The 22,335-nt window shown below is 43.6% G+C and overlaps 3 protein-coding genes across 11 annotated transcripts in view; 1 reads left to right on the top strand and 2 right to left on the bottom strand.

Moving 5' to 3' along the window:
* Positions 1 to 1,850, bottom strand: part of srcap (Snf2-related CREBBP activator protein) — a 29,096-nt gene extending 27,246 nt beyond the window's left edge. For all 3 annotated transcript variants that reach the window (XM_036946386.1, XM_036946388.1, XM_036946387.1), the window contains exons 1-2: positions 1,607 to 1,850; positions 46 to 120 (exon numbers count right to left, since the gene is read on the bottom strand). The gene's annotated coding sequence lies outside the window, so the exon portion shown is untranslated. The remainder of the gene's footprint in view (positions 1 to 45; positions 121 to 1,606) is intronic.
* A 796-nt stretch (positions 1,851 to 2,646) lies between these two features.
* On the bottom strand, positions 2,647 to 17,989 carry fbrs (fibrosin). 5 transcript variants are annotated; one of them, XR_005036459.1, is made up of 19 exons: positions 16,093 to 17,989; positions 13,508 to 13,693; positions 12,794 to 12,829; positions 12,646 to 12,675; positions 12,477 to 12,525; positions 11,005 to 11,365; positions 10,623 to 10,837; positions 10,103 to 10,401; positions 9,953 to 9,994; positions 9,727 to 9,825; positions 9,537 to 9,620; positions 8,864 to 8,902; positions 8,329 to 8,400; positions 7,780 to 7,933; positions 6,634 to 6,711; positions 6,268 to 6,351; positions 5,946 to 6,150; positions 4,069 to 5,745; positions 2,647 to 3,866 (listed from the first exon to the last, which is right to left on the bottom strand). XR_005036459.1 is itself a non-coding variant. In XM_021565021.2 (18 exons), exons 1-18 carry the CDS (start codon positions 16,390 to 16,392, stop codon positions 4,152 to 4,154), a joined length of 3,927 nt encoding a protein of 1,308 aa, XP_021420696.2. In that variant the 5' UTR covers positions 16,393 to 17,987; the 3' UTR covers positions 2,647 to 4,151. The 5 variants fall into 5 exon arrangements, 4 of the variants coding, with proteins under 4 accessions (XP_021420696.2, XP_021420697.2, XP_021420699.2 ...); XM_021565021.2 differs by having other exon boundaries at positions 2,647 to 5,745; positions 16,093 to 17,987; XM_021565022.2 differs by having other exon boundaries at positions 2,647 to 5,745; positions 9,537 to 9,605; positions 16,093 to 17,987.
* A 435-nt stretch (positions 17,990 to 18,424) lies between these two features.
* chmp2a (Charged multivesicular body protein 2a) lies at positions 18,425 to 22,232 on the top strand. 3 transcript variants are annotated; one of them, NM_001165070.2, is given in 6 exon segments: positions 18,425 to 18,547; positions 20,103 to 20,270; positions 20,376 to 20,555; positions 20,743 to 20,873; positions 21,042 to 21,103; positions 21,253 to 22,231. In NM_001165070.2, coding segments are annotated over 5 exon segments (663 nt in total). In that variant the 5' UTR covers positions 18,425 to 18,547; the 3' UTR covers positions 21,375 to 22,231.
* The last annotated feature ends 103 nt before the right edge of the window (positions 22,233 to 22,335 follow it).

Raw genomic sequence — 22,335 nt, 5'->3', positions numbered from 1 at the left:
TCATTTGTCAAACTAATTCAGTGTCTCTGGTTAAAGAATGACTACCTGTCTGTGGTGTGGGACACAGATCTTCAGTGCTTTCCTCTTCCAGGATGCTGATTAAGGTCCGGTCCACATATTCTGATGAAAAATACAAGTGTTTAGAAGGTAACCTCAAAGAGTCCAATTATCTATTCCACTGTTCTCTGGTCTACAATAAAATGTTCCATACCATCATTGAACCACACATTATGGTCCAACTCTGGTTTCATGCGTTTCTCTGAAGAGTTGCATAGGTGTACAGTACTGGCCAATGGCAATTAATGAAATTGGCAACACAGTTAGGCCTACACTGTAAACTATTCATGAATCAAACATATTATATGGGGCGGTGGTTTGTTGTGTGAGTCAAAGTTCACAACGTAACGTTATAATGTTCCAACAGAATTGAGCAGATAGGTTTCGATTTAGCGACATGGCATTATCAACATATGCACGCGCTCTGGTTTTAATGTCTATGATTTTGACACACGGGCCTCCAGCCATTGAATTCACAGTGTAGCTACACTTGCAAATGCAATTCATTGCTGGGTCTACTAATCTGGACATGGCATGCGCAGTGGTAACATTCATTTGTGTTCTTATAGCAAAGTGACACTTTTCGTGCGCTCTTCAGATAGTATCGTTTCAATAATTTGATTAGCTAGTTCGCCAGTTAATGTAAGGTAGCAACAATAGTACTTAGCTAGCAAGCAACAATAGTACCTAGCTAGCTAACTAGCAAGCAACAATAGTACCTAGCTAGCATGCTTGCTAGTTGACTATACAGCTTTATCTATATGAGAGTTGTTGGCCCAAATACCGATGCATTCAACTAGGAGCGCACGCGCCCCCATCCCACCCGAAGTTATGTAATGGTCTGGGCCTTTATAAATGCATTTGTTATTTGCTTGAAGCGAAAAAGGTTTTAAAACGCCGAATTAAACCCCACTTCCCCATGCACTACTGAGGGGGACAATTACTCGTGACGTCATTGCGCGGGGTCAAATAACCACAAAACTAAACCTTGACATCATACATTTATATAGTGAATTAATATAAATAATTTACCTCAACATTAAAATAATTACAAAATAAATTGTTGCTGCAATGTTCCTTGCTAAAATTTTGCAACGATTACGAGGGGAATCAAGGGGGTTCGAGTGACCCCACACAGTCCAAGACGTGAAGTAACGTCTAACGGCGTGGAGAGCTGGTGGCAGTTCTTGCTAAATCCTTTTGCACCGCAGCAAAACGGACTGGTATAAGGCAAATTCCATGCCAAAGCCACTGTTTGGCCATGGTGTTAACTAGGTTACGTTACATGTTCTGGATGCAGGTGAAGTATACAGAAAAATGAATTAACAACTTTATAATTGCGTCATCAACGACATGTGTTGTATCTATGCTGCAGTGGAGCATGCATACAATAGTAACTTTGGTAATTCTCAATTTCATAGATTGTCAGAAGTAGCGGAATCCTGTGTTCCGCCGCGAACAAGCCCCCTTAGTGTCCCCCCACTACTTCCTCCATAGCCCCCCCCCCCCCCCCCCCTTCTCATGGCCGCCATCTTAAGTTCCCACCTACCTGAAATTTCCGAGCTGTTTTCTTTTACTAAATTCGTATTGAAGGAGTCGTCATCCGGATAAAATCTTACTCAATCCGTGATGATAGTATTCCAAACTGTCTCTCGGTACCCAACGAGGTACGACTAGGTCCGTGGGAAGAAGTTAAAATACGGACCGAAAGAGAGCGGGTTCGGCTCGCCGAATCTAGCATTTGCGGGGAGGAGACTTTAGACGCAGCGAAATGGTGGAGAACCGCTGCTGACAACGTGAAGAAGTATTATCTCGCGAGAAGTTGCCAGGCACGCCACTGCAATTTTTTGGGACAAGTAGTTGGAAGACAGTGCGTGGATTGCTTTAGTTGAAATTCTAGCAAATCCCATGATAATTTAGGGGTTCATGTTTTGTTTCTATTCTCTGGTTGGATTTTATATTATTTTCATTCAATGTACTCCACTAGGGTTTCATTCATTTACCTGGTTATGGCAAATGTTTATTCTATTTCCATAGAAAAGTACCCAATTCCCCTACACCTTTCTGTAATGTATTTGTGGTTTCTACAAACACAAATGGACTCAATAATGCAAAATAAGTAACCTTATAAACCTTACAAATCGAAATAGCATGTATTACTAGATACTGGTAGATAAAAGCTTTCATTGTAAATCATAACAGGGCTTTGAATGTGACAATAAGCAAATCACCATTGTCAAATCAAGAATCTATTTGACAAGGAATATGAATTACCATTACTTGCTTGGTGGTCACAAAACACTTTAGCCATTTACAATTGTACAGATGGGTCAGGATGCTGAAATTGGACTGGGTGCTTGCCTACCATTGTCTCTACTGAAGGCGTTAGTGCTGGGCTGGAACAAAATCCTGCTCTCCAAGGTCGGCGTTGGAGCTCCACGCTGTATGTGCTCTTCAAATAAACTTAAATTCTGGAAAGCACAAACATTTCAGAGTACATAAAGATGTGCTCAGTCATCCCTTTGCAGTTTCTGAACTCTGACATCTATTAAGACACCAAGACAACCCAAAAAAATAAAAGACCCACAATCAAGTAACCAACAGTTATTTTAATAATTCATCTTTGTGGACTATAGGGGAAGGGGTTTGAAAGGTATAAAATGGTCTTATTAAAATAAATCGACCCAAATGTCTTTTCCTTCACTCAGTATACCCATAGTCCAGTCCTGTGTACCGATTCTTTTTTAAAGCCTCCTGTTCTTCCATGTATATAAATTATCTTTGTTCATGGAGCGTCAACGTGAAAATGACTTGCCGGCAGGCATTCATAGTCCAAAATGTGATGTGACACCAACACAAACCTCCCTCAGTGTAGTCATCATATATTCAAAGATCTGATCCACGAAGAAGCCAGAGGTTGTTATGGTTGTCTTACTCACGTTTACAAGCATTTCCTTTTTCCGTCAAACAACTGTTACTGCTTGATGTGGAACAACTTGAAATTGTTACTGAAAGGGGAGTGCATTGGTGATACCTGAAACAATGACAAATAACAGTGAATATATTTATTATCATTATAGAAGATAAAATGTTAACAATAATAATTACAAAGGCAATTTCACTAGACTACTATATTAGGGTCCTGCTCATATGTCAAGTCAGAAGAGAAATATTGTCCACCGTGTCGGCACAGTATACATCAGTCTTTCTTTCTATTAAATACAAGAGGTGGAGCCAAGGATCTTAGATCACAGAGGAGTGGTGAGGAGAAGAGGTACAGAAGCATACGGTTCTTTATAGATTTAGAATCTTCAAAAGTTTCATCAATAATCTAGTCTTTTCACAATTACAGTGGACAAAAAAAAAAAGAGAATTATACTGTGCTACCATAATTATTTTGCTCATCCAGAAAACATCCCAACGTTTTATTTATGCAAAGGGATTTAAATATCCCCATGAGTTGGAACAAGAGAAGGATGAACGATTCATGTGTACAAAATGTGCACATCTCTCAGAGCTCATCTTATCACACCTGAAAAAGCTTGCTTGAAACCTGATCATATTCAATTGGGAAAGCCTTCTCTCTGCCTCTTTGTACAGCTACCATTATTGTATACATCATATGGACAAAGAACAAACCTTAAAATAATAAAACACTAGGAAGCACAGAAACCATGTACCTTAAAATTGCACTGATTGAACCATTGTGAATGTGCTGTGTCGCCCCCATACAAGTCTCCTCATATCTATCCCTATCTTCAAACCCAGCAACACCATTTGGAGGGCTCATTGGTCGAGATCAGAGATGGGCAACTCTAGTCATCAGGGGCCTGATTGGTGTCACACTTTTGCCCCAGCGAACACATCTGACTTAATTATCAACTAATCATGATCTTCAGTTTATAATCACATTCATTTGAATCATCTGAGTTTGCTAGGGATGGGGAAAAAGTGTGACACCACTCCAGCCCCCAAGGACTGGAGTTGCCCATCTCTGGTCTAGAGCCTTAGTGAGTTGTGTGTTTCAGGAAGCAGAGTGAGAGCAGCAAAGTAATCCTGACGTTTCCCTTTGACTCCTCCGGTGTGTCCCTGTACTATCTGGACTCGCTGTCTTTGTGAGAGTACATGGCCAAGTCCCCAGGCCCACCCAGTCTACGGGTTGGGGTGGAAGACCTGCTGGTCACAGATGGAATGAGCGGAGGGGGGGCTCCTACGGACAGTGCCCCCACCAGGCCAGCAGGGGTCTTGGCCAGGATGCCATTGGGCACGTGGTGCGCGTGTAGAGGCCCCAGGCGCGAGTAAAGGCCGGGGTGGTGGGGCGAGTGGTTGGAAGCTCCAGGCTGGTGGAGGTGTGAGTGGGAGAGCATCCCAGCATGCAGCTGCTCCAGGTGGGCAGAGTGAGAACCCGGTGGGAGGTGGGAGCCCGAGAGGTGCGGGTGAGAATGCATCCCAAAGTAGCGTGCCCTTTCAAAGTCTTCCCTCAGGATCTGGGCACGCTGCTGCTCATCCATGAGCCCGCCACCTTGGGGACCCAGCTGGGGAGGGCGGTCAAAGTTGTGGGCCATCAGGCCAAACTCCTGGCGGGCCGAGGAGGCGGAGGAGGTAGGAGGGTGGTGGTGAGGGTTGTTTGCAGCCACCGCTGCTGCCATGGCAGCCGCCCTCTCGGCCTCCAAGAAGCGCTGAGCGTGCTGGTTCTGGAGCAGCCGGGCCAGGTGGGGGTCGGAGCGCAGCGCCAGGTGGGGGTCTGAACGCAGAGCCATGGCCTCCCGGCGTTGCTGCTGCTGCTGTTGGGCGGCGAGCTCCCTCCATGGGTCCCATGGGAAGCTGTGGGGGTGCTGGCCATGCCCCTGGGGCAGGCCGTGGGGATGGGTGGAGAACCTCTCTCCCCCTGGACCCACTACTATCCCGCCAGCCCCTTGTGTGCTCCCTAGGTAGGCCTCAATGGCGGCCTGCGCTCGGGAGCGCTCCAGGATGGAGAGGTGATGGTGAGGGTTGTGCGGGGTGGGAGGAGGCAGGGGCAAGCTGGGTGTGGGAGTCAGAGAGCGAGAAGAGGGGGTGGCGGAGCGGTGGTGGTGAGGGCGGCTGTTGGGCCGATCGTAGTTGTGGCTGGGGGGCAGGGAAGGCGGCAGGGAGATTGGCACGGGCTCCGGTTCTTCCTTCCGCTCCTCCTTGACCTTGACCGGGGGGAAGAGGGGTGGAGGCTTGGGCAACGGGGTGGTGGTTCGGTCAGGCTTCTTGCCCTGGGACAGAGAGGTGACTGTGGCTGAGGATAAGGCAGGGGGGCCTCCCTCTCTTTGTGAGGAGTGGGGGAGTTCGTTATGTAGTCCGTGCTGCGCTGGGGGCTGCTGACGGGGGTACAGATCCAAGGGCGAGGGGGCACCGGGTCCCGAGGGTGGGGGAGTCGTCAGCACGGAGGAAGAAGAGGAGCGAGGCCTGTCTCTGTCTGCTGCAGCTGCTGAGGACGAAGGGCCTGGTGGAGGTGGCCTGGAGGAGAGCGGTCGCTTGTCCCCGTCTCGGTCCCTGCTGTGGCTGCGTGTCAGATCCTCAGTGAGACCGCTGGGGCCTCCAAGGGGGCCCCCATGTCCGTTGATGTGGGAGACAGGGGTGCTGCTGCGATGCTGCTGGAGCTTGAGGGCCGGGGAGACCGGAGACATCCGCACAGGTTGACGACCATATAGCATATTGTCTCTGAAAAAGAGGATCGAAGTTGATTGATAAGTGGTTGCGGGGAGAGATACCAATTAAGCACTCAAATCAAAAACAGCATTAAAAATGTGTTGAGTAACATGAACCGAATCAGACAAAACTACTATAGAAAGATAAGTTCAAACAACATATTTAGGAACTAGGTTGATGAAATATGTTTGAGTGAGGCCGTTGTCTCTTACCGGTCTTTCTCGTCTTTGATGTGAATAATCTCTCTCCTCTCCATGTCCTTCCCCTGGTCCCGCTCATCCCTCTTCTCACTCCCCTTGGCCCAGCTGGGGCCGGCGAATGGGGGAGGCCCATTGTGCAGCCGGTTCCATGGGTCATGAGGGTTGGGTAAGCTCCCGACTGCAGGAGGCTCCTTGTGGCCAAACACTGAGCTGTTAGCTAGAGACAGAAAGATGTTGGAATAATGTTAGTGATTTCAGTAGACAGTACAAATTATTATCCAAGGAGTAAGGACAAATGATTGTTCCTTTTTGAGGAAGAGAAATTGTGACTCACCCAGCGTAGGGCTGCCCAGTCCCCCGAAGGCACCAGAGCCCAAGGCTCCGAGAGGTGCAAACGGAGGTGAGCGGCCGTACGGGTCTGCAACACATGCGCATATAAACATCAGGACTGAAGCGGACACAAACCTTACAGCATCAAACCTCTGGCAATACTCACTGTTATTGTTCAGACTCACTGGAGCACAATCTACTTTAGTCGCATGTTCTAAAGTCACTATGCTTAAATTGATTATCTAGGCTAATACAGTGTTTCAGAGACCTGTGAATATGCTAAACAAAGCAGTTTGAGACAGTATCAAAATAAGAATTGTTTACCAAGGGTGCAAGTGGCACGGATGCGACCTTTGAAGCAGTCTCTTACCTAAGTGTGCAGTTGGGGTGAGGAAAGAGGAGTGGGGCGTTGATGGTGGGATGAAAGGAGATGATGGATTGACTCCACCTGAGGGAAAAGGGAGCACACACCAAAATGTCAAATAATATGCACACCTCTACATAATACTTTAAAAAAGGTCCTCAACAGTCATTCTGAAAAGTACTTTCTCTCTCATATCTAACTAAGTTTGAAAAGACAGGCTGAGTGGGCGAGGAGCTTATATTCATGAGCTCGCCTTGACTGACAGCTCTTTGAAACGCCCATGCCAAGCAACTTGGATGCAGTGAGAAATGTTGCAGTAAAATCCTCTCAAGCGAATTTGGTGACACAGAAAGCAACTCATGATAGAATTGATGCAATTTCACTAACAAAAATATATATCTCCCGTTTGGCATGTCTCTTGTGACGCATTTCTCAGCAGCACTGACGGATGTGTTGACAACTGCGTCTGCATTTTTAACAACCCCCTCCTTTTGTTCAATGCTATCGGAAGACCTAGCTAGCCAGTAAGAAGCTAACACCAGACATAGATGAAAGGGGAAACACAAGTATCTTTGCCATCAATGACTAGGGTAAACTTTTAATTACATTTGCTAGCACCGTACAGTGACATTTTGGCACCAGTAGAGTAGTTATCTAGCTATACAAACCAAGTCCCTCTGCAAACACGCCTTCTCCGATGTTGGTTACAAGGCGGTACTTACTTATATTTGGTACGTGAATATCATGTTACCATTGGTGTATTAAAATGAGAGTTCAGGTGATGTCCCGTAAATAACGATTCAAAGTGTTTGACATGGGGGAGCGAACCCGTAACTTTATCAATGTAGAAGCAGTCATTTTTCACACGTCGGTCATCATACTGGTTTCCTTCAAATATCATCCCATTTCATGAAGAACATGATTGACTGTGTTCATGACCTTTAAACATTGCACATATCAGATGTCAAATTTGATAAATCCACTATTCATAATATAAACTATAAACAATTTACTAACTATTTGCAATGTCAGGGAATCTTTTCTCTTTTCCTGTGTTTTTTGAACAGCTCATAGCTCTCTCTCTCTCTATGGTGCAAACAACTGCTGCCCCTTTTCTTCGAACATATCTGGCAAGACCACAAAAGCACCCACCAGCAGCTGTGAAGAGGCTGGCAGGTCGGTTCAGGTCGTGGGCAGACGGAAGGCCACCTCCGAGGGGCCCCAGAGGGCCCAGACCCCCGGCCCCTGGAAGACGAGCCAGCAGCTCGTTACGGAAGTCCAACTTGTGAGGATCTGCTTGCATCAGCTGAGAAAGAGGGGAGTGGTGGTTAGTCAATGCAATGACCATAGCATTTTTCAAGTGAGATGAGGGCAGTGGAAGGTAGGCCCCTAAATGGCAGGTAATCAAAGAAAGAAAACAAGTCAGTGGGCAGTATGAGCCAGAAAACTTTAGAGAACTATTTACAGATAATACATATAAGAGCAGATTAGAATATTGTTTACAGATCAGCAATTGCAAATAGCTTTTTCAATAAACATGGACAACTAAACCAATATTATTACGATTTTTTTATATTGAACATCTGATAAGAAGGTTTGAGTGGTCGAATTTCCCCGAAATACTTTCTAATACAGACTGGATCCGAATGAAGTCAAATAATAAACATTTTAAAAAGTGTGAAATGTTTCACAAGTCATTACCTTCACCTTCTTCTGATGGCTCAGAATCATCCATGCCACACGTACATGCATTGCACACCACTTCCCTGGTTTCTGTGTATTCAAAAACACATGATTGACTGTGATCCTGTTTAGCTTGCATTAAGACTTAAGGCCTTTGCACAGAGTCAGATGCAATGGTGTTAATGTCTGCCGTATGAAATGTTTGTCTGGCATAGCATGAACGTGAGTATGGTGGAAGAAGTACAGTTAAGTAAGGCAAACAGCATTAATAAACAAATTATAGGTCAGTTTCTTTTTCCTAGACAAAAAAAAAAAAAATTACAAATGTCAGAATCCTTCTGATTCCAAAATGAGTAATGACGGAAAGTTGCAGAGTTTCACAGTAGGTGTGCCAAAAGTCAGAGAAGAAGTCAGACTTGGTGTGCAAGGGCGTTTAGTCGAATAGTTTTGAATCTGACCAAGAGTTAGTAGGAACACCAACAGAACAGTGACAGTGTGATAACACTTTAAAAAAATGTATTCAAGGGCTGATAAAGCAGCCGACTTTTCTTACATTACTGACTTTCAACGACGTCCCAAATGGATCAGTTAGCTATAAAAAATAATAAAAAAAGGAGCAGTAAACCATGTTTGTTAAAGGCCCATATCAAATCATTTCTGGGTAACAATGAAGTACCTTGCTGTGATTTTAAATTGAAAACAATGGTCAAAAAGAAACAAGTAGCTTCTTAGCAAAGAGCAATTCCTCGAGCAAGAATTTTGCTATGGCTGTCTGGGAGTGTTCTGACTGGGAAAACAGATAATTAGCTGTCATTGGCAGAAGTTTGGAACTCATTCTTATTGCTCTATTAACTAATTTACCACACGGTGATGTCATCATCAAAGGCTAAAATGCCATTCAACCCAAACAGGCAGAAATTTCAGGCGGTCTTTTCAAACAGCTCTTGTTCTTTTAGTGTATTATAATAATTTAATGAAATCGTTCCAACCTCAGTGTGGAAATACATATAAAAACACAGGAAAATAATTTGACTGCATTGGACTGTTAATCTGTTTGCTAATTGTTGTCCACTTTTTCCTACATTGACTACTAGGCCCAAGTCTTCGCAGATAATGTCTTTATACTCACGCGTATCGTCTAGCAACTCAATCCTATACTACAAGCTTCCGTTGTAACCATTGCCATGATATATTCTATAATGTCACAGTTATACGGAGCATCTTACCCTGGGGTCTTTGGGCTGCAGGTGGTGAGGCACACCCCCCAGTCGAGCGGTCATCTCAGGACTCGTTCTCTGGGGGGCAAGAGGCTGTATCAAAACACAGCAAATGGTTCTTCATCTAGACAACAACATATAATCCATTGACTTGTAAAATAACAATCTCTCAGGGAAATGTGGCGAAAGCTCCACTCACCTTAGGCTGGAAGGCTCCTTGCAAAGAGCTGAAGGGCCCAGTGGGAGGAAGCACAGGCTGGATGCCTGGCGCCGAGGGAGCAGGGTACTGTGGGAAGAACTACACCAGCCACACATACACAGAGAGGCTGGTTAAAACGATACTCTTCAGACCCCTACCACGTTCATCTCAACATCCACCTCAAATGTATAAACACACCAATTCTGGAGCATGTAAACAAACTCACAGTGTTTCTGTAGAGCCCCTCCATCTTGCCATACTTCTCAAACTAAAAGATTAATACAAAAAGTGGTAAGTTACATGCCAACACTGGCATTTCAAGGCAGAAGCTGCTCAATGAAACCCAATGTGAGAAGGGTAGCATGTCATCTCTTACCAGGTGCTGAGGCGGTGGTGCGGAGGTGTTGGGGTGCAGGAAGGGGGTGAAGTGTTGGTGTGTATGTGTGTGCTGGTGCTGGTGGTTGTGCTGGTGGAATTGGAAGGCCAGTGGCTGGACGCTGGCCTGTGAGGAGCGGCCTGAGGAGCCCGAACTGGAGCTGGCCCCCGACGGACCTCCGGGAGTTGAGCGGCCTGGCCCGCCACCGTTACTCTCAGCCCCAGGGACGCTGCGGCGGCCCTCGCGGTCCTGTGAAGCCAGGAAGTGAGAGTTCAGGCCCTGGCGCAGCAGGTCTTGTTCTGCAGTAAGGGAACAAACAGATCAGAATTAAGTTATTATTAAATCAGAAACATAGAAGTCATTTTACTACACTGTAACATTAGGCTGTCCATGTACCCATATGAAGCTAAGAGCAGCCCTGATTGGTAAATAAAACCCAAATTTGCAATTATGGTTGACGATCTGACAGGCTGTGGGGTGAAAAAAATAGCACTACACATTGGTGCCAACTGTACACTACCTGCTCCTGAGTGGGACGTGAGGAGAGGAGGTGGCGGGGGAAGCCCAGGGGAGGAGGTGAACAGGGAGCCGGAACGCGAAGGGGGGCGTAGAGATCCTGACGACCCTGGACCTCTCATGAGGGACATCGATAAACCGGTAGAGGGAGTTGGGGGTCGCATAGACGACAATGAAGAAGCAGCAGAAGAGGACTGGGGTTTGACTGAGGTACCGTTCCTAAGGAGAGTGAAAACAAGTTTAGACAACAAAAAAAAGTACATTTCCTGAAGAAAATGCGTGTTTGCTTCAGCTGTCCAAAAAGTTGTGGTAGTGGAAGTAGTTGTTTTTACTGCCGAAGTAATAGTGCAAACTGCTAGGCAGACCTGGTAGTACCAGTGACTGACCTGTTGTTGATGCCCATGTTGTAGATGGATGGGTGTCGCCCGGGGAAGGTGAGGAAGGGCTTGTGTTTGGAGCGCGGTGGGCTGGGGTCGTGGTGGGGGTGGTGGTGAAGGCCGTTGCTGCTGCCGCCGTTGAGCTGGCCGGGCCGTGTGACCGTGGCCGGGGAGAGGGACGGCAGGCAGGAGAAGGAGGTAGACAGGGGCTCGGGGTAAGGCGGCTCCAGGCTCCTCTCCTGGCTGCGCTCCAGGCCAGAGACACGTGGGGTGACCGCCAGCCGCGAGAGGCCACAGCGGCCTGGTAGTGGTAGTAGAGGGCAGCCTTTGCCCATAGAAGAGGCAACGCTCACAGGGATAGGCTCCATAACTAAAGGGCGAGAAAAAAAAACACTGCATAATTTCAAATGAGGAATCAGTACCCTTACCGATATCATGGACAGTAATGGTTTGAGAAGATTCCATTTTAAAGATACACACACATTACCAGGCAACTCCTTTTTTCAATGTTTACAATTTAGGTCAGCTATGCTGGCCAATGGAGTCCCTTCGGAAACCCACCTACCGAAACATCCAATAATGGAATTTATAAATAAATTCTCTGGGCTCTCGAAAAGACTGATCGCTATAATATATAAACATCTTTTTGGAACGATTATATTCTGAGCTAGTCATTAAAAAAAAAAAAGAGTATGGTCCACAGATCTAATTGAATCTGAACCACGCTTAGAATATGGAAAAACTTGACCTTGGCATCCCGTAATCCGAACGACCAACTACAAAATGCATGAATTCAAATATTCAAAGCCTCCATCTATTACGTTACTTAACAATGATAGTTCCTTGAATCTCTCAATCAGAGAAGAATACTGCTAGCAGGCAGCACTGCCGCAAAAAAAAAAAAGAAGATGTTGGCTCAGATGCAAACCACATCACTCCCTCCCATTTAACCTGTGAACACAGTTACTATTAGAAGTTAAAACAGAATTATCGTTAGTGAGAATGAATGATAATAGTCAAGGAACAATTGGGGCCTGGGCAAATATACTTCACTCTAAAGAACAATCTCAGCTAAAGCCCAACACCTTCAAACCAATTCTATATATTTATATAGACTATTGTTACTTTCTTTGCTTTCAGGCCCACGGGGAAGCGGTGGTACGGGGGAAGGGAATATAAGTGGAGAAACGGGGGATGGATAGGTGGAGAAATAAGCAATCCTGGTTTTTGGGTGGATTGGTAAGGGGTGGGAGGCATGGTTTCTGGGTGGGAGTAGAGGATGCGGGGAGGTGGCATGGGTTCTTTGTATGCATTCATTTGATTGTTTTTGTACCTGCAACCCCCCTCTGAAAAAAGAAAATTACAAAACTGAATAAAAAAATAAATCAATGAGTGCACACTGAAAACAAGTCACCAAATGACAAGAGCATATTTATAAAGCAAAGGCATACAGCTATGGGAATGAGAGAACAGCATTTTACCTTTCCTGGTGCTGACAGTGAACATTGGCTCCATGTCATTGTCAGAGGCCTAGGGGGATGAGAGGAAAAACACAGTAGGTAAATCTAAACCTAACAATAGGCAGGAACAATAGTGCAACTCCAAAAATTAATCTTCATTTTGTGTGGTTTGATTCAAGCAGTCCCTTACCTTATCTGCTGACTCGCTCTCTGTGTCACACTAAAAGAAAACATTTTTTTTAAAGGCTACATTTAGATGTGCCACAACATTTGAAAAACGCAGCTGTATCCTATGGACAGCTTAAGTACTGTATCAATAGAAGTATAAAGAAACTTACAATGTAGCCAGTCTCCAAGAAGAGGATGCTCCCAACCTAAAAAAAATTATAATAGTTAATATGTAAAATATATGGTATTCACCTTCAACATAAATGTTGGCCCAAGCCTTAGGCAGAGCAGGTGGGACATTACAGGTTAGGCAGGATCTGTACCCTGGGATAGTTCAGACGTCAAAGCCTTTCCAGAATCAATTTGTACTTCTTCTGCAACTCCCAGCCTAGTAGTTTTGAGGAGGTCCCTTGGTTTCAACTTTGCAGATGGTTTTATTGAGTTGCTATTCTTGCCTTCACATTCTTTGACTATGCCTTTTTCAGGACTAAACACCCTTGAATTTCCTAATTATAATGTGTAGGCTAACCGTTCCCTAGGTTGGGATGCATAACACCTGAAAATCCAGTGTCAAAGAGCAGTCGTACTCTAAATATAGTTTCCCCATCGACAGGGTATTTAGCAACTTGAAATAATCTTCATGTCTGTCTGACCTGGAGTTAATACATCCCCATCGTTCCATTTGAAGCTCGGCCGACACGTTGCTATAAGTTGTCACTATTAAGTGTTACTCAGCCAGTGCTCCTACTAGCCCTGTAGGTCATTAAAGGTTTTGAATTCACTTCAGTCTGAATATTTGAGATCAACAGGCCAGCTAGTTCCCAAAAACAAGAGACAAATGGGTCGTAATAGCATGGCAACCATACCGCCGGTGTGCTGCTTACCTTAACCTCGGTCTTTCTTCTCTTCTTTCTATTCCTATTACAACAGCTGCGGGAGAAGCTGGGTAGGGCCCCTTCCTCTGGCTCTGAGACGAGCCCTCTGCCATTCTCCTTTGGGCCCCTTTTTCTCTTGCTCCCCCTCCCCATGAGCATGGCGGCACGTTGGTTAGGCTTCATGGAGCAGTCCATCTTGATAGAATATACATCGCAGTGTTAAACAAGCGGTACAAAACTGTTACAAGCTGATCAAACCGGACGCCTGCGTGTGCAAGTTGATTTTGCACCCCCACACCAGACACGATCAGGATACGCAGGTTGAAATATCAAAACAAACTGAACCAATTATATTAATTTGGGGACAGGTTGAAAAGCATGAAACATTTATGGCAACTTAGCTAGCTTGCTGTTGCTAGCTAATTTGTTCTGGTATATAAACATTGGGTTGTTATTGTATCTGAACTGCACAAGGTCCTCTACTCTGACAATTTATCCATGGATGAGAAAGGAATTCGGTTAACCGTTTTGTCACCTTCCTTGGGCTTCTTTTTTGCTTCTTTGGACTTTATATGGCGGTTGGCAACCAACTTAACAGTGCATTACTACAACCGACTGGAGTACGGACGTCAGTTCATCTTTCAAATCACCCACATGGGTATATGCTCCTAAACACCAATGTGTAGATGGCTTGTGGGTATATGCTCTTAAAAAACATTGTGGAGATGGGAGAGAACGGACTTGCAGCGCGTTGAGCGTCACAAATAGAAACCATTTCTATTTTAGCGCATGGCCACGCAGACGCTTGCTGAGGCGCACAAACAGTGTGGGTGCAATGATTGATGTATGTGTACACTTATTTTGCAACGCACGTGAGTGGTGTGGTCAGCATGTTAGGTTTACTGAAACAATGACAACGATTTGATTGACTTCCTAGTATTTCGCACAAGTTTTAAGCAGCTCATGTCTTACCTTGATAGCCACCAAGGACATTCTTGCCACCGACATTTAATTGGCCAGAAAACTAACGAGGAAGCCTCGACTGAGAAATTAATAGCATAGTCAGTGATGACTTGCCCGGACACGATTTCAGATTGTTTACAATGATATTGCATGTTTCAGCAACTCAGTTTTGAAGGTTGTCTAAAGTATGGATACTAGATTGCTGCCATTCAACTGCCCCCAGAGCATGCTACACTACCTGACCAAAAGTATGTGGACACCTGCTCATCCAACATCTTATTCCAAAATCATGGTCATTAATATGCCCCCAACCCCCTATGCTGCTATAACAGGCTCCACTCTTCTGGGAAGGCTTTCTACTCAATGTTGGAACATTGCTACAGGGACTTGCTTCTATTCAGCCACAAGAACATTAGTGAGGTCAGGCACTAATTTTGGGTGAATAGGCCTGGCTCGCAGTTTGGAATTCCAATTCATACCAAAGGTGTTCGATGGGATTGAGGTCAGGGCTCTGTGCAGGACACTCAATTTCTCCCACACCGATCTCGACAAACCATTTCTGTATGGACCTCGTTTTGTGCACGCTGTCATTGTCATGCTGAAACAGGAAATGGCCTTCCCCAAACTGTTGCCACAAAGTTGGAAGCACAGACTCATCTAGAATGTCATGCTGTAGCATTAAGATGCCCTTTCACTGGAACTAAAGGGGCCTAGACCAAACCATGAAAAACAGCCCCAGACCAATATTTCTTCTCCACCAAACTTTACAATTGGCACTACGCATTCGGGTAGGTAGCATTCTCCTGGCATCCGCCAAACCCAGATTTGTCCCTTCGGACTGCCAGATGGCAAAACGTGATTCATCACTCCAGCCGACACTTGGCATTGCTCATGGTGAACTTAGGCTTGTGTGCAGCTGCTCGGCCACAGAAACCCATTTCATTAAGCTGCTGACAAACAGTTATTGTGCTGACGTTGCTTCCAGAGGCAGTTTGTAACTCGGTAGTGAGTGTTGCAACTGATATTGCATGGCTGTGTGCTCCATTTTATACACCTGTCAGCAACAGGTGTGGCAGAAATAGCTGAATCCACTCATTTTAATGGGTGTGCACATACTTTAGTATATATAGTGCATATCAAATACGTATCCTGAAATACTGGATTGTGTGGGGTTTAAACTCAAGAGAAGAACAAGACTAGTTATTGTTGGTCTAATGTCAAGCAGATTCCTAAACCTTAGTATAACCTAGGCTATTTGTATTTACATAGGGTGCTTAGTGTACACAAATAATTAAGGTTGTTAAGACATATTAGAGAAGATCATTGTATCCAATGGCTTTCATTGTGGTTGTTGATTGGATTGTTCAAAGTGTAAATTAACTCAATTGTAAGAAGTTCAATGCACAACTGATTCACACCTGGTGGGGGTGTTAACCTAACTAGTGACCAAGTAAAGACAAAGAGATAGAGGGAGGACAATCCACTTCTGTGGAGACCATTGTGTGCCTCCAAAAACTGTTGATGTGTGTTAGTTTGATTTATTCCAGGACCAAATGTTATTTACATGAGGTTGAAGTTCATCATATCTGATTATTGTGTTTGTGTTCACATACGGAAATACAGAGACTTACCTCCAGGGCCTCAATGCTGATGAAGCTGGCAATTGAGAAGCCATCGATGATGTCCTCCTCGCAGGACACCGACACTCGCTTCCTCCGTCGAGGAGGCCTGTGTCTGGGGCTGGTTCGAGATTCTTTACCTCCAGGACCGTGTACAGATCCTGATCCACAAAGCTCCCTTTCCGAGCCCGAGGAGGGCGATGTGGCCCGCTGCACAGCGAGGTCTACTCTTCTCCTGCGCCGCTCTCTGTCTCGTTGAGAACGGGAGCGTCGGCTGTGTCTGAACACACTACTTCGAATCGGACCTTCCATGTCAAAAAAAAGCACCAGTCCCAGTCTGACCGAAGGCACTTGAAAAATCCGGCACGGTGGCACTTTCCTTAGACCAAAAAGAAACACCAACACAGGCCCACAACGGAGCCCCTGTTTAAAATGGCGTTAATAGTAGTCTATTATTTAGCGTCTTTTGCGGACAGGATGGCATCTGTGCTTTTCTCTCGGCGAACTTTGACTGTCATGTCAATGCACGAAGATGCTATCTTTATTTCCAGAATTGTTGGTATTACTGTTCAGCAGGAGAAACCCCAGGAAGCTATTGTCAAGACATGGCTGATTCTAAGTCTCAAAAGCTAGCTGGCAAGACAAAAACCAAATATGCGTATGTAAACAAAATCACTAACTCTAGCTAACCAACTTGCGTAGTTAGCCGTTTTTCCCCCAAAACGTGTATTTTATAGCAATGTTACGTTTACTGATGTAATACTGAAATGTGAAGCATACCCATCTCGTTCCAATTAAAATTTCGGCAAGAGCTGACAAATGAGCTCGCTAAAATCGCTCATTAGCCAATGATAGCTTAACTGCTAACTAGCTAAACGGACAATAGCTCGATAGATAGCTTACCTGCCACGGAAAATAACCAGAGTAAGATATGTGTTGCTAGTTTAAAGCATATATCACTGCTTATCCAACTAATTTAGCGCAGCCACACTTATAAGCAGCTAGACAGTTAACTGTTTTTGTAGCTAAGCTAACTTGAGCAATACATGAGAATTATATCCACTTGCTAGCTGCTAGCTAGGCTAATGCTACATAGATACATGTATGTACATACATGTAAGTGCTTTATTATGCTAACCTTGGGTAGCTAATTAGTAGCTAATTAGCATGTGTATCGCAAACTCAATGTAGCTAGTTATCACGGAGTAGGCACGTTACTTGAGTAAAACGCATTCTTTAAAAACCGTCTGAAATATTGATTAGCACAAAATCCATAACTACCCTGCAGCAGCTGGGAGTAAAGCTAGCTAACATTTTCCAGTCTGACGATGGGCCCGATACGAATGGTTGTATTATCGTATAAGACCTAACTAATCCACAAAAATGGTTTTGTTTACACCAAGACTGAAGTTATATGGCGACTGTTTGGCCACCCACCATCCGTGTGTTATCGATGTGTCTCTTCCTACACCAATTTGTTTTCGCATAACAGTCATTAAAGACGAAATTATTCAAGGCCCTATGGAAGCCTCGATCTGGAGTTCCATTGATAAGGGTGTCGACCAAACCCCTGGCAGAACAACTCCGTCAGCGGCCCACACAATAATGCACTGTGTAGGGGGAAGTTATTTGCCGACGTTTCCGGTCGAACCAAATCTACGCTGACCACAGTCTTCAAATACACACAAAATAGCACGATTCTCCAACGACTTATTATATTTTTAAACAAATAGGATATGAAGATTTAGGCGATACTACCCTTGTCAGAAGTGCATTGTGTGCTTCAGCGAGTCCTCTTCTTCAATCTGGGTAGTTGGGAAATTGATACCACTGCAAGTACCTTGCTGCCACCAAGTGGACATAGTTGGTCTGAACATGTCAGGGTCTGTTTTATCAGATTTGTTAAACCAAATGCATTTCAAACGTTACACTTTATGGATTTAACGTTAAGTCGTTAATTTACCACCTATTGAGTTCACTCTAAATGGTTATATAATAAAGTCACTGGTCTGTGTCTGTGATTATCGCACGAAGAACATGAACGCCATGACTTTTTGGTACGCTCGATTTGCAAGACACCGTGCCACGAAATTATTAATAAACATATCAATAACTAGGTAATACTGCCAGTCTGTTTATTGACTGTCTCAACCAAGTGTGTTTATTTGGTGTTATACTTACTACCCAGCAGTGAATATTAGTAATTTAACGACTTAAGTGGACACTGCCTAACCGGGACAGAAACGGTAAAAGTCTCCCTTCAAAACAAACGAACCAGTAGCATTTATGACTCAAAAATCTTTATTACGTCACATCCTGCTGGGATAGAAGTGGAGATATCTTTATGCGGAAGTATGTGAAAGAAAACAAATAGGTAGACTATTCCCGAATTAAAACCTTTGAAGACCTCTCAAACAGTATTTTCATTATCGTGACATAAACAGCCACACGAAAGACCTCATACACGGTAAGCTAACATTGAATAACTAAGCATGTGACCAACACATTTAATTTGTTACTATGACTCAACTTCTTAGCTTCTAGCAGCTAATGTTAGCTAGATTGCTAGCTACTAAACTAGCAAGGAAACAAGCATTATAGTTTAAACAAAGACAGTACTCTGGTTTAAACGTCTACTCACCAGAGTAACGTAATCAGTCCATTTATATGCCAGTTAAATGATTATACTCCGATCAATAACCTTAAAGAGCAATTTCACAACTTTAACCTCATTTTCATTATCTACTGTAGAATAACAATGTCTACATATGTGAAAACGGCGCATTTCTCTTGGGAAAAATAAAGTTCTACCAGTTGACAGTGAAAGTTACAACATTATTTTCAAAGACTATTGCCCTGTTCAAAACAACTGGTAACTCGGATATGAGGTCAACTCATGACGTCAGTGTTCTTCAGGTCGGAAAGTCGGAGCTCTAGAAAGAGGCCCGAGTTGGATAACCGTTCAAATAGATTTTCCCAATCGGAGCTCGTTTTTTCCCGAGTTCCCAGTTGTTTTGAACGCAGCATTAAAAGCACCAAATGAGATTCGTGGTGACATTTGGAGCAAGAAAATATCCTCCCAATGGCTAGAAACTCGTTGCAGGTTTTGTCAATTAACCTTAATGGTGCTTTCAAGACAACTGGGAACTCGGGGGGAAAAAACTAGGTAAAATCATGACCACAGCGATCTTCAGGTCGGAAAGTTGGAGCTCTTGAAAGATGTCCCGTTCAAACAACTCGGAAATCTCCGACTTCAGTGCGTTCAAGAGAAGTGGAAACTCAAGGGAAAAAACGAACTCCTACTGGGAAAAAATTGTTTTGAACGGTCATCCAAGTTGGAAACTTGGGCATCTTATTAGAGCTTTCACTTAACGACCTGAAAATCACCGACGTCATGATTTGACCTGCTTAATATTTTTGTATATATTTTTTGAGTTCCCAGTTGTCTTGAAAGCACTTAATTCTACCATGTCACAGAGAAGCATTTAAGGCCTTATTTTTTTTAACCACAGATCATAAAAATGGGCCTTTTTAAAATCTGTTTAATTTAATTAAAGGTTAACTAGGCAAGTCAGTTAAGACCAATTTGTTATTTACAGTGACGGCCTACCAGGGAACAGTGGGTTAACTGCCTTGCTTAGGTGCAGAACGACAGATTTTTACTTTGTCAACTCGGGGATTCGATCCAGCAACCTTTCGGTTACCTGCCGCCCATTTACACATATGTAGACACTGGCATGGTGCTAGAGATGATGAATATGAGGTTGAAAAGTGGCGGAATTGTCCTTTAATCTTGAATGTTAAAAAGTAGTTAAATCAGGGTCCAGCTATCTAGCTACAGTAAATGTATATAATCTACATTAGCTATAAACAAGAAGTTGTTTAGGTGCAAACAAAACGTATGCATAAAACATATCTAAAATGTGTGCCTCTTCAGGGAAAAAACTGGCACATTGTAAGTAATAATGACTGACGAGATAGTTAGATTTGGATTGTTTGTATTTCCTGTTTTTGTTTCTTAGATGGAGTTCTTGTTTGGGAAGAGGAAGACCCCGGAGGAGATGTTGAGGCAAAACCAGAGGGCACTGACTCGGGCCATGAGAGATCTGGACAGAGAGCGACAAAGACTGGAGCAGCAGGAGAAGAAAATCATAGCTGACATTAAGAAAATGGCCAAACAGGGACAGATGGTGAGAGAATAAGGAGGGCAAAGATAAGATGCTGTAAAGAGGAAAAGTCTTGATGCTTTAAAAAATATATATATTTATATTCTCACTCCTCTGTTACCATTACAGGATGCTGTGAAGATCATGGCGAAGGACTTGGTTCGTACAAGGCACTATGTGAAGAAATTCATTATGATGAAGGCAAATATCCAAGCAGTCAGCCTGAAGATCCAGACTCTAAAGTCAAACAACAGCATGGCACAAGCAATGAAAGGTGTCACCAAAGCAATGGCTACCATGAACAGACAGGTGATCGTTTCATTGTATCATTTGATTGATTCCTGTTGAACACAATCCAATTCTGTTTAAGATAACTTGCCAGTAGAACTGTAAAACACTATTAATAACCCAAAATGTCTGTAGTCATTCTTGTTACCAGTGAATTGTGCCAATACATTCTATTGGCTTACATCATATGTTCACTTCCCCTACACAGATGAAGTTGCCACAGATTCAGAAGATCATGATGGAGTTTGAACGACAGAGTGAGATCATGGACATGAAGGAGGAGATGATGAATGATGCCATAGACGATGCCATGGGTGATGAGGATGATGAAGAAGAGAGGTAGGGGGTTCATGACGCAAATCTCCGGCCAAATCATTTAAATCTCAAACCAAAGCCAGTACTACCCCAATTTGATCACATCGTTATTTGTGAATGTCATATTTTTTGGCATACTTATGTTAGCTGGTAAATCTATAGAAACACTAACTCTCTCACTGTTTTATTTAGTGATGCTGTTGTGTCCCAAGTGTTGGATGAGCTGGGTCTCAATCTCTCTGACGAACTCTCAAGTAAGGAACACAGTCAAGTTATTGCGCTTGCTGTTAGTCAAATTTACAACTGCTTTCAGAAAAATCTTGTAGTAGTGATAAAGCTGGTTGTCTCTTCATCAAGATTCCTATGAATACTGATTGATTTGATTTCCTTCCTGTTCATTTAGATCTGCCATCCACGGGTGGTAGCCTCTCCGTAGCAGGTGGGAAGAAAGCTGAACCCCAGCCAGCCCTGGCAGATGCAGATGCTGACCTTGAGGAGAGACTGAATAACCTCAGGAGAGACTGAGTGTGGAAAAACTGGCACGCAACAGCACTTTGGCAGCCTGGCGTTTAATACAGATACACATGTACTCAGCAACTCAAATCTCTGTACATAGATTTATTTGGGTAACACTGGAGGGTTTCAGTGAGAAATCTGTTATGGTATATAAGCTTTTTTGTTGCAGGTATTATTTTTTTGCTTGCAGTATGTTATCTTTAATCAATGACGGATCAGAATCATTATCCATACAATTGTTCTCTTAAAAATATGAAGCATTCTCTTTAGGGGGTATATTTTAATGGCGTTTAAATACACCAGAGGCATGCATTACACTCCTTGGGTAAATTGAACACTATATTCACTTTAAAATCATTAGACTATCCTATTAAAGTAAACATTTTGTATATTTGATGTACAAGTATCATTACATTTGTACATAATGTCAACTTTTAGTGGTGTGCAGGCATACAGTATACATTGCCAGATAACATTAACATGATTTAGTAAGGGTTTTACTGTTTGTTACTTGCTTGCTTTTTATTTACTTGGTGACTTTGAATAACATAAGGATTCAGAGGTTTCAACAGTACCATTATCGTAACGTCCTTTGTGAGTTAAATGGTTTCAACAAAAATACTTAAGTGGGGTAAAATATGTCTACTGTTTGGCAAATGTTTCTCCATGTCAAATGTCCAAAAAGAGGGCACTCACTTGATGGTGCCTGGTAAAACTGAAATAGCCTTTTTTATCCTAGGACTGTTGTCATTGAGTTGTCATGATAATCAATGTAATATTTATCGAAAGGGTGATGGAAGGTGTGGTGGTTTGTATAAGAAATTCATATTTTGCCTTTATTCAATAAACATTTTTTTTTACATTTGACAGTAAGGGGTCTGTCTTCAATAGCGAAAAATGTGCTAATTTAGATTCCCTAACCCCCATGACTACATTTGGCTAACAAGATCAATCTCATTTATGTCGTGGT

The sequence above is a fragment of the Oncorhynchus mykiss genome, chromosome 16 (genome assembly GCF_013265735.2).
Source record: "Oncorhynchus mykiss isolate Arlee chromosome 16, USDA_OmykA_1.1, whole genome shotgun sequence".
Classification (NCBI taxonomy): Eukaryota; Metazoa; Chordata; class Actinopteri; order Salmoniformes; family Salmonidae; genus Oncorhynchus; species Oncorhynchus mykiss.
Note: the sequence above shows the minus strand (reverse complement) of the source record. Positions and strands in the feature narration are given on the sequence as shown.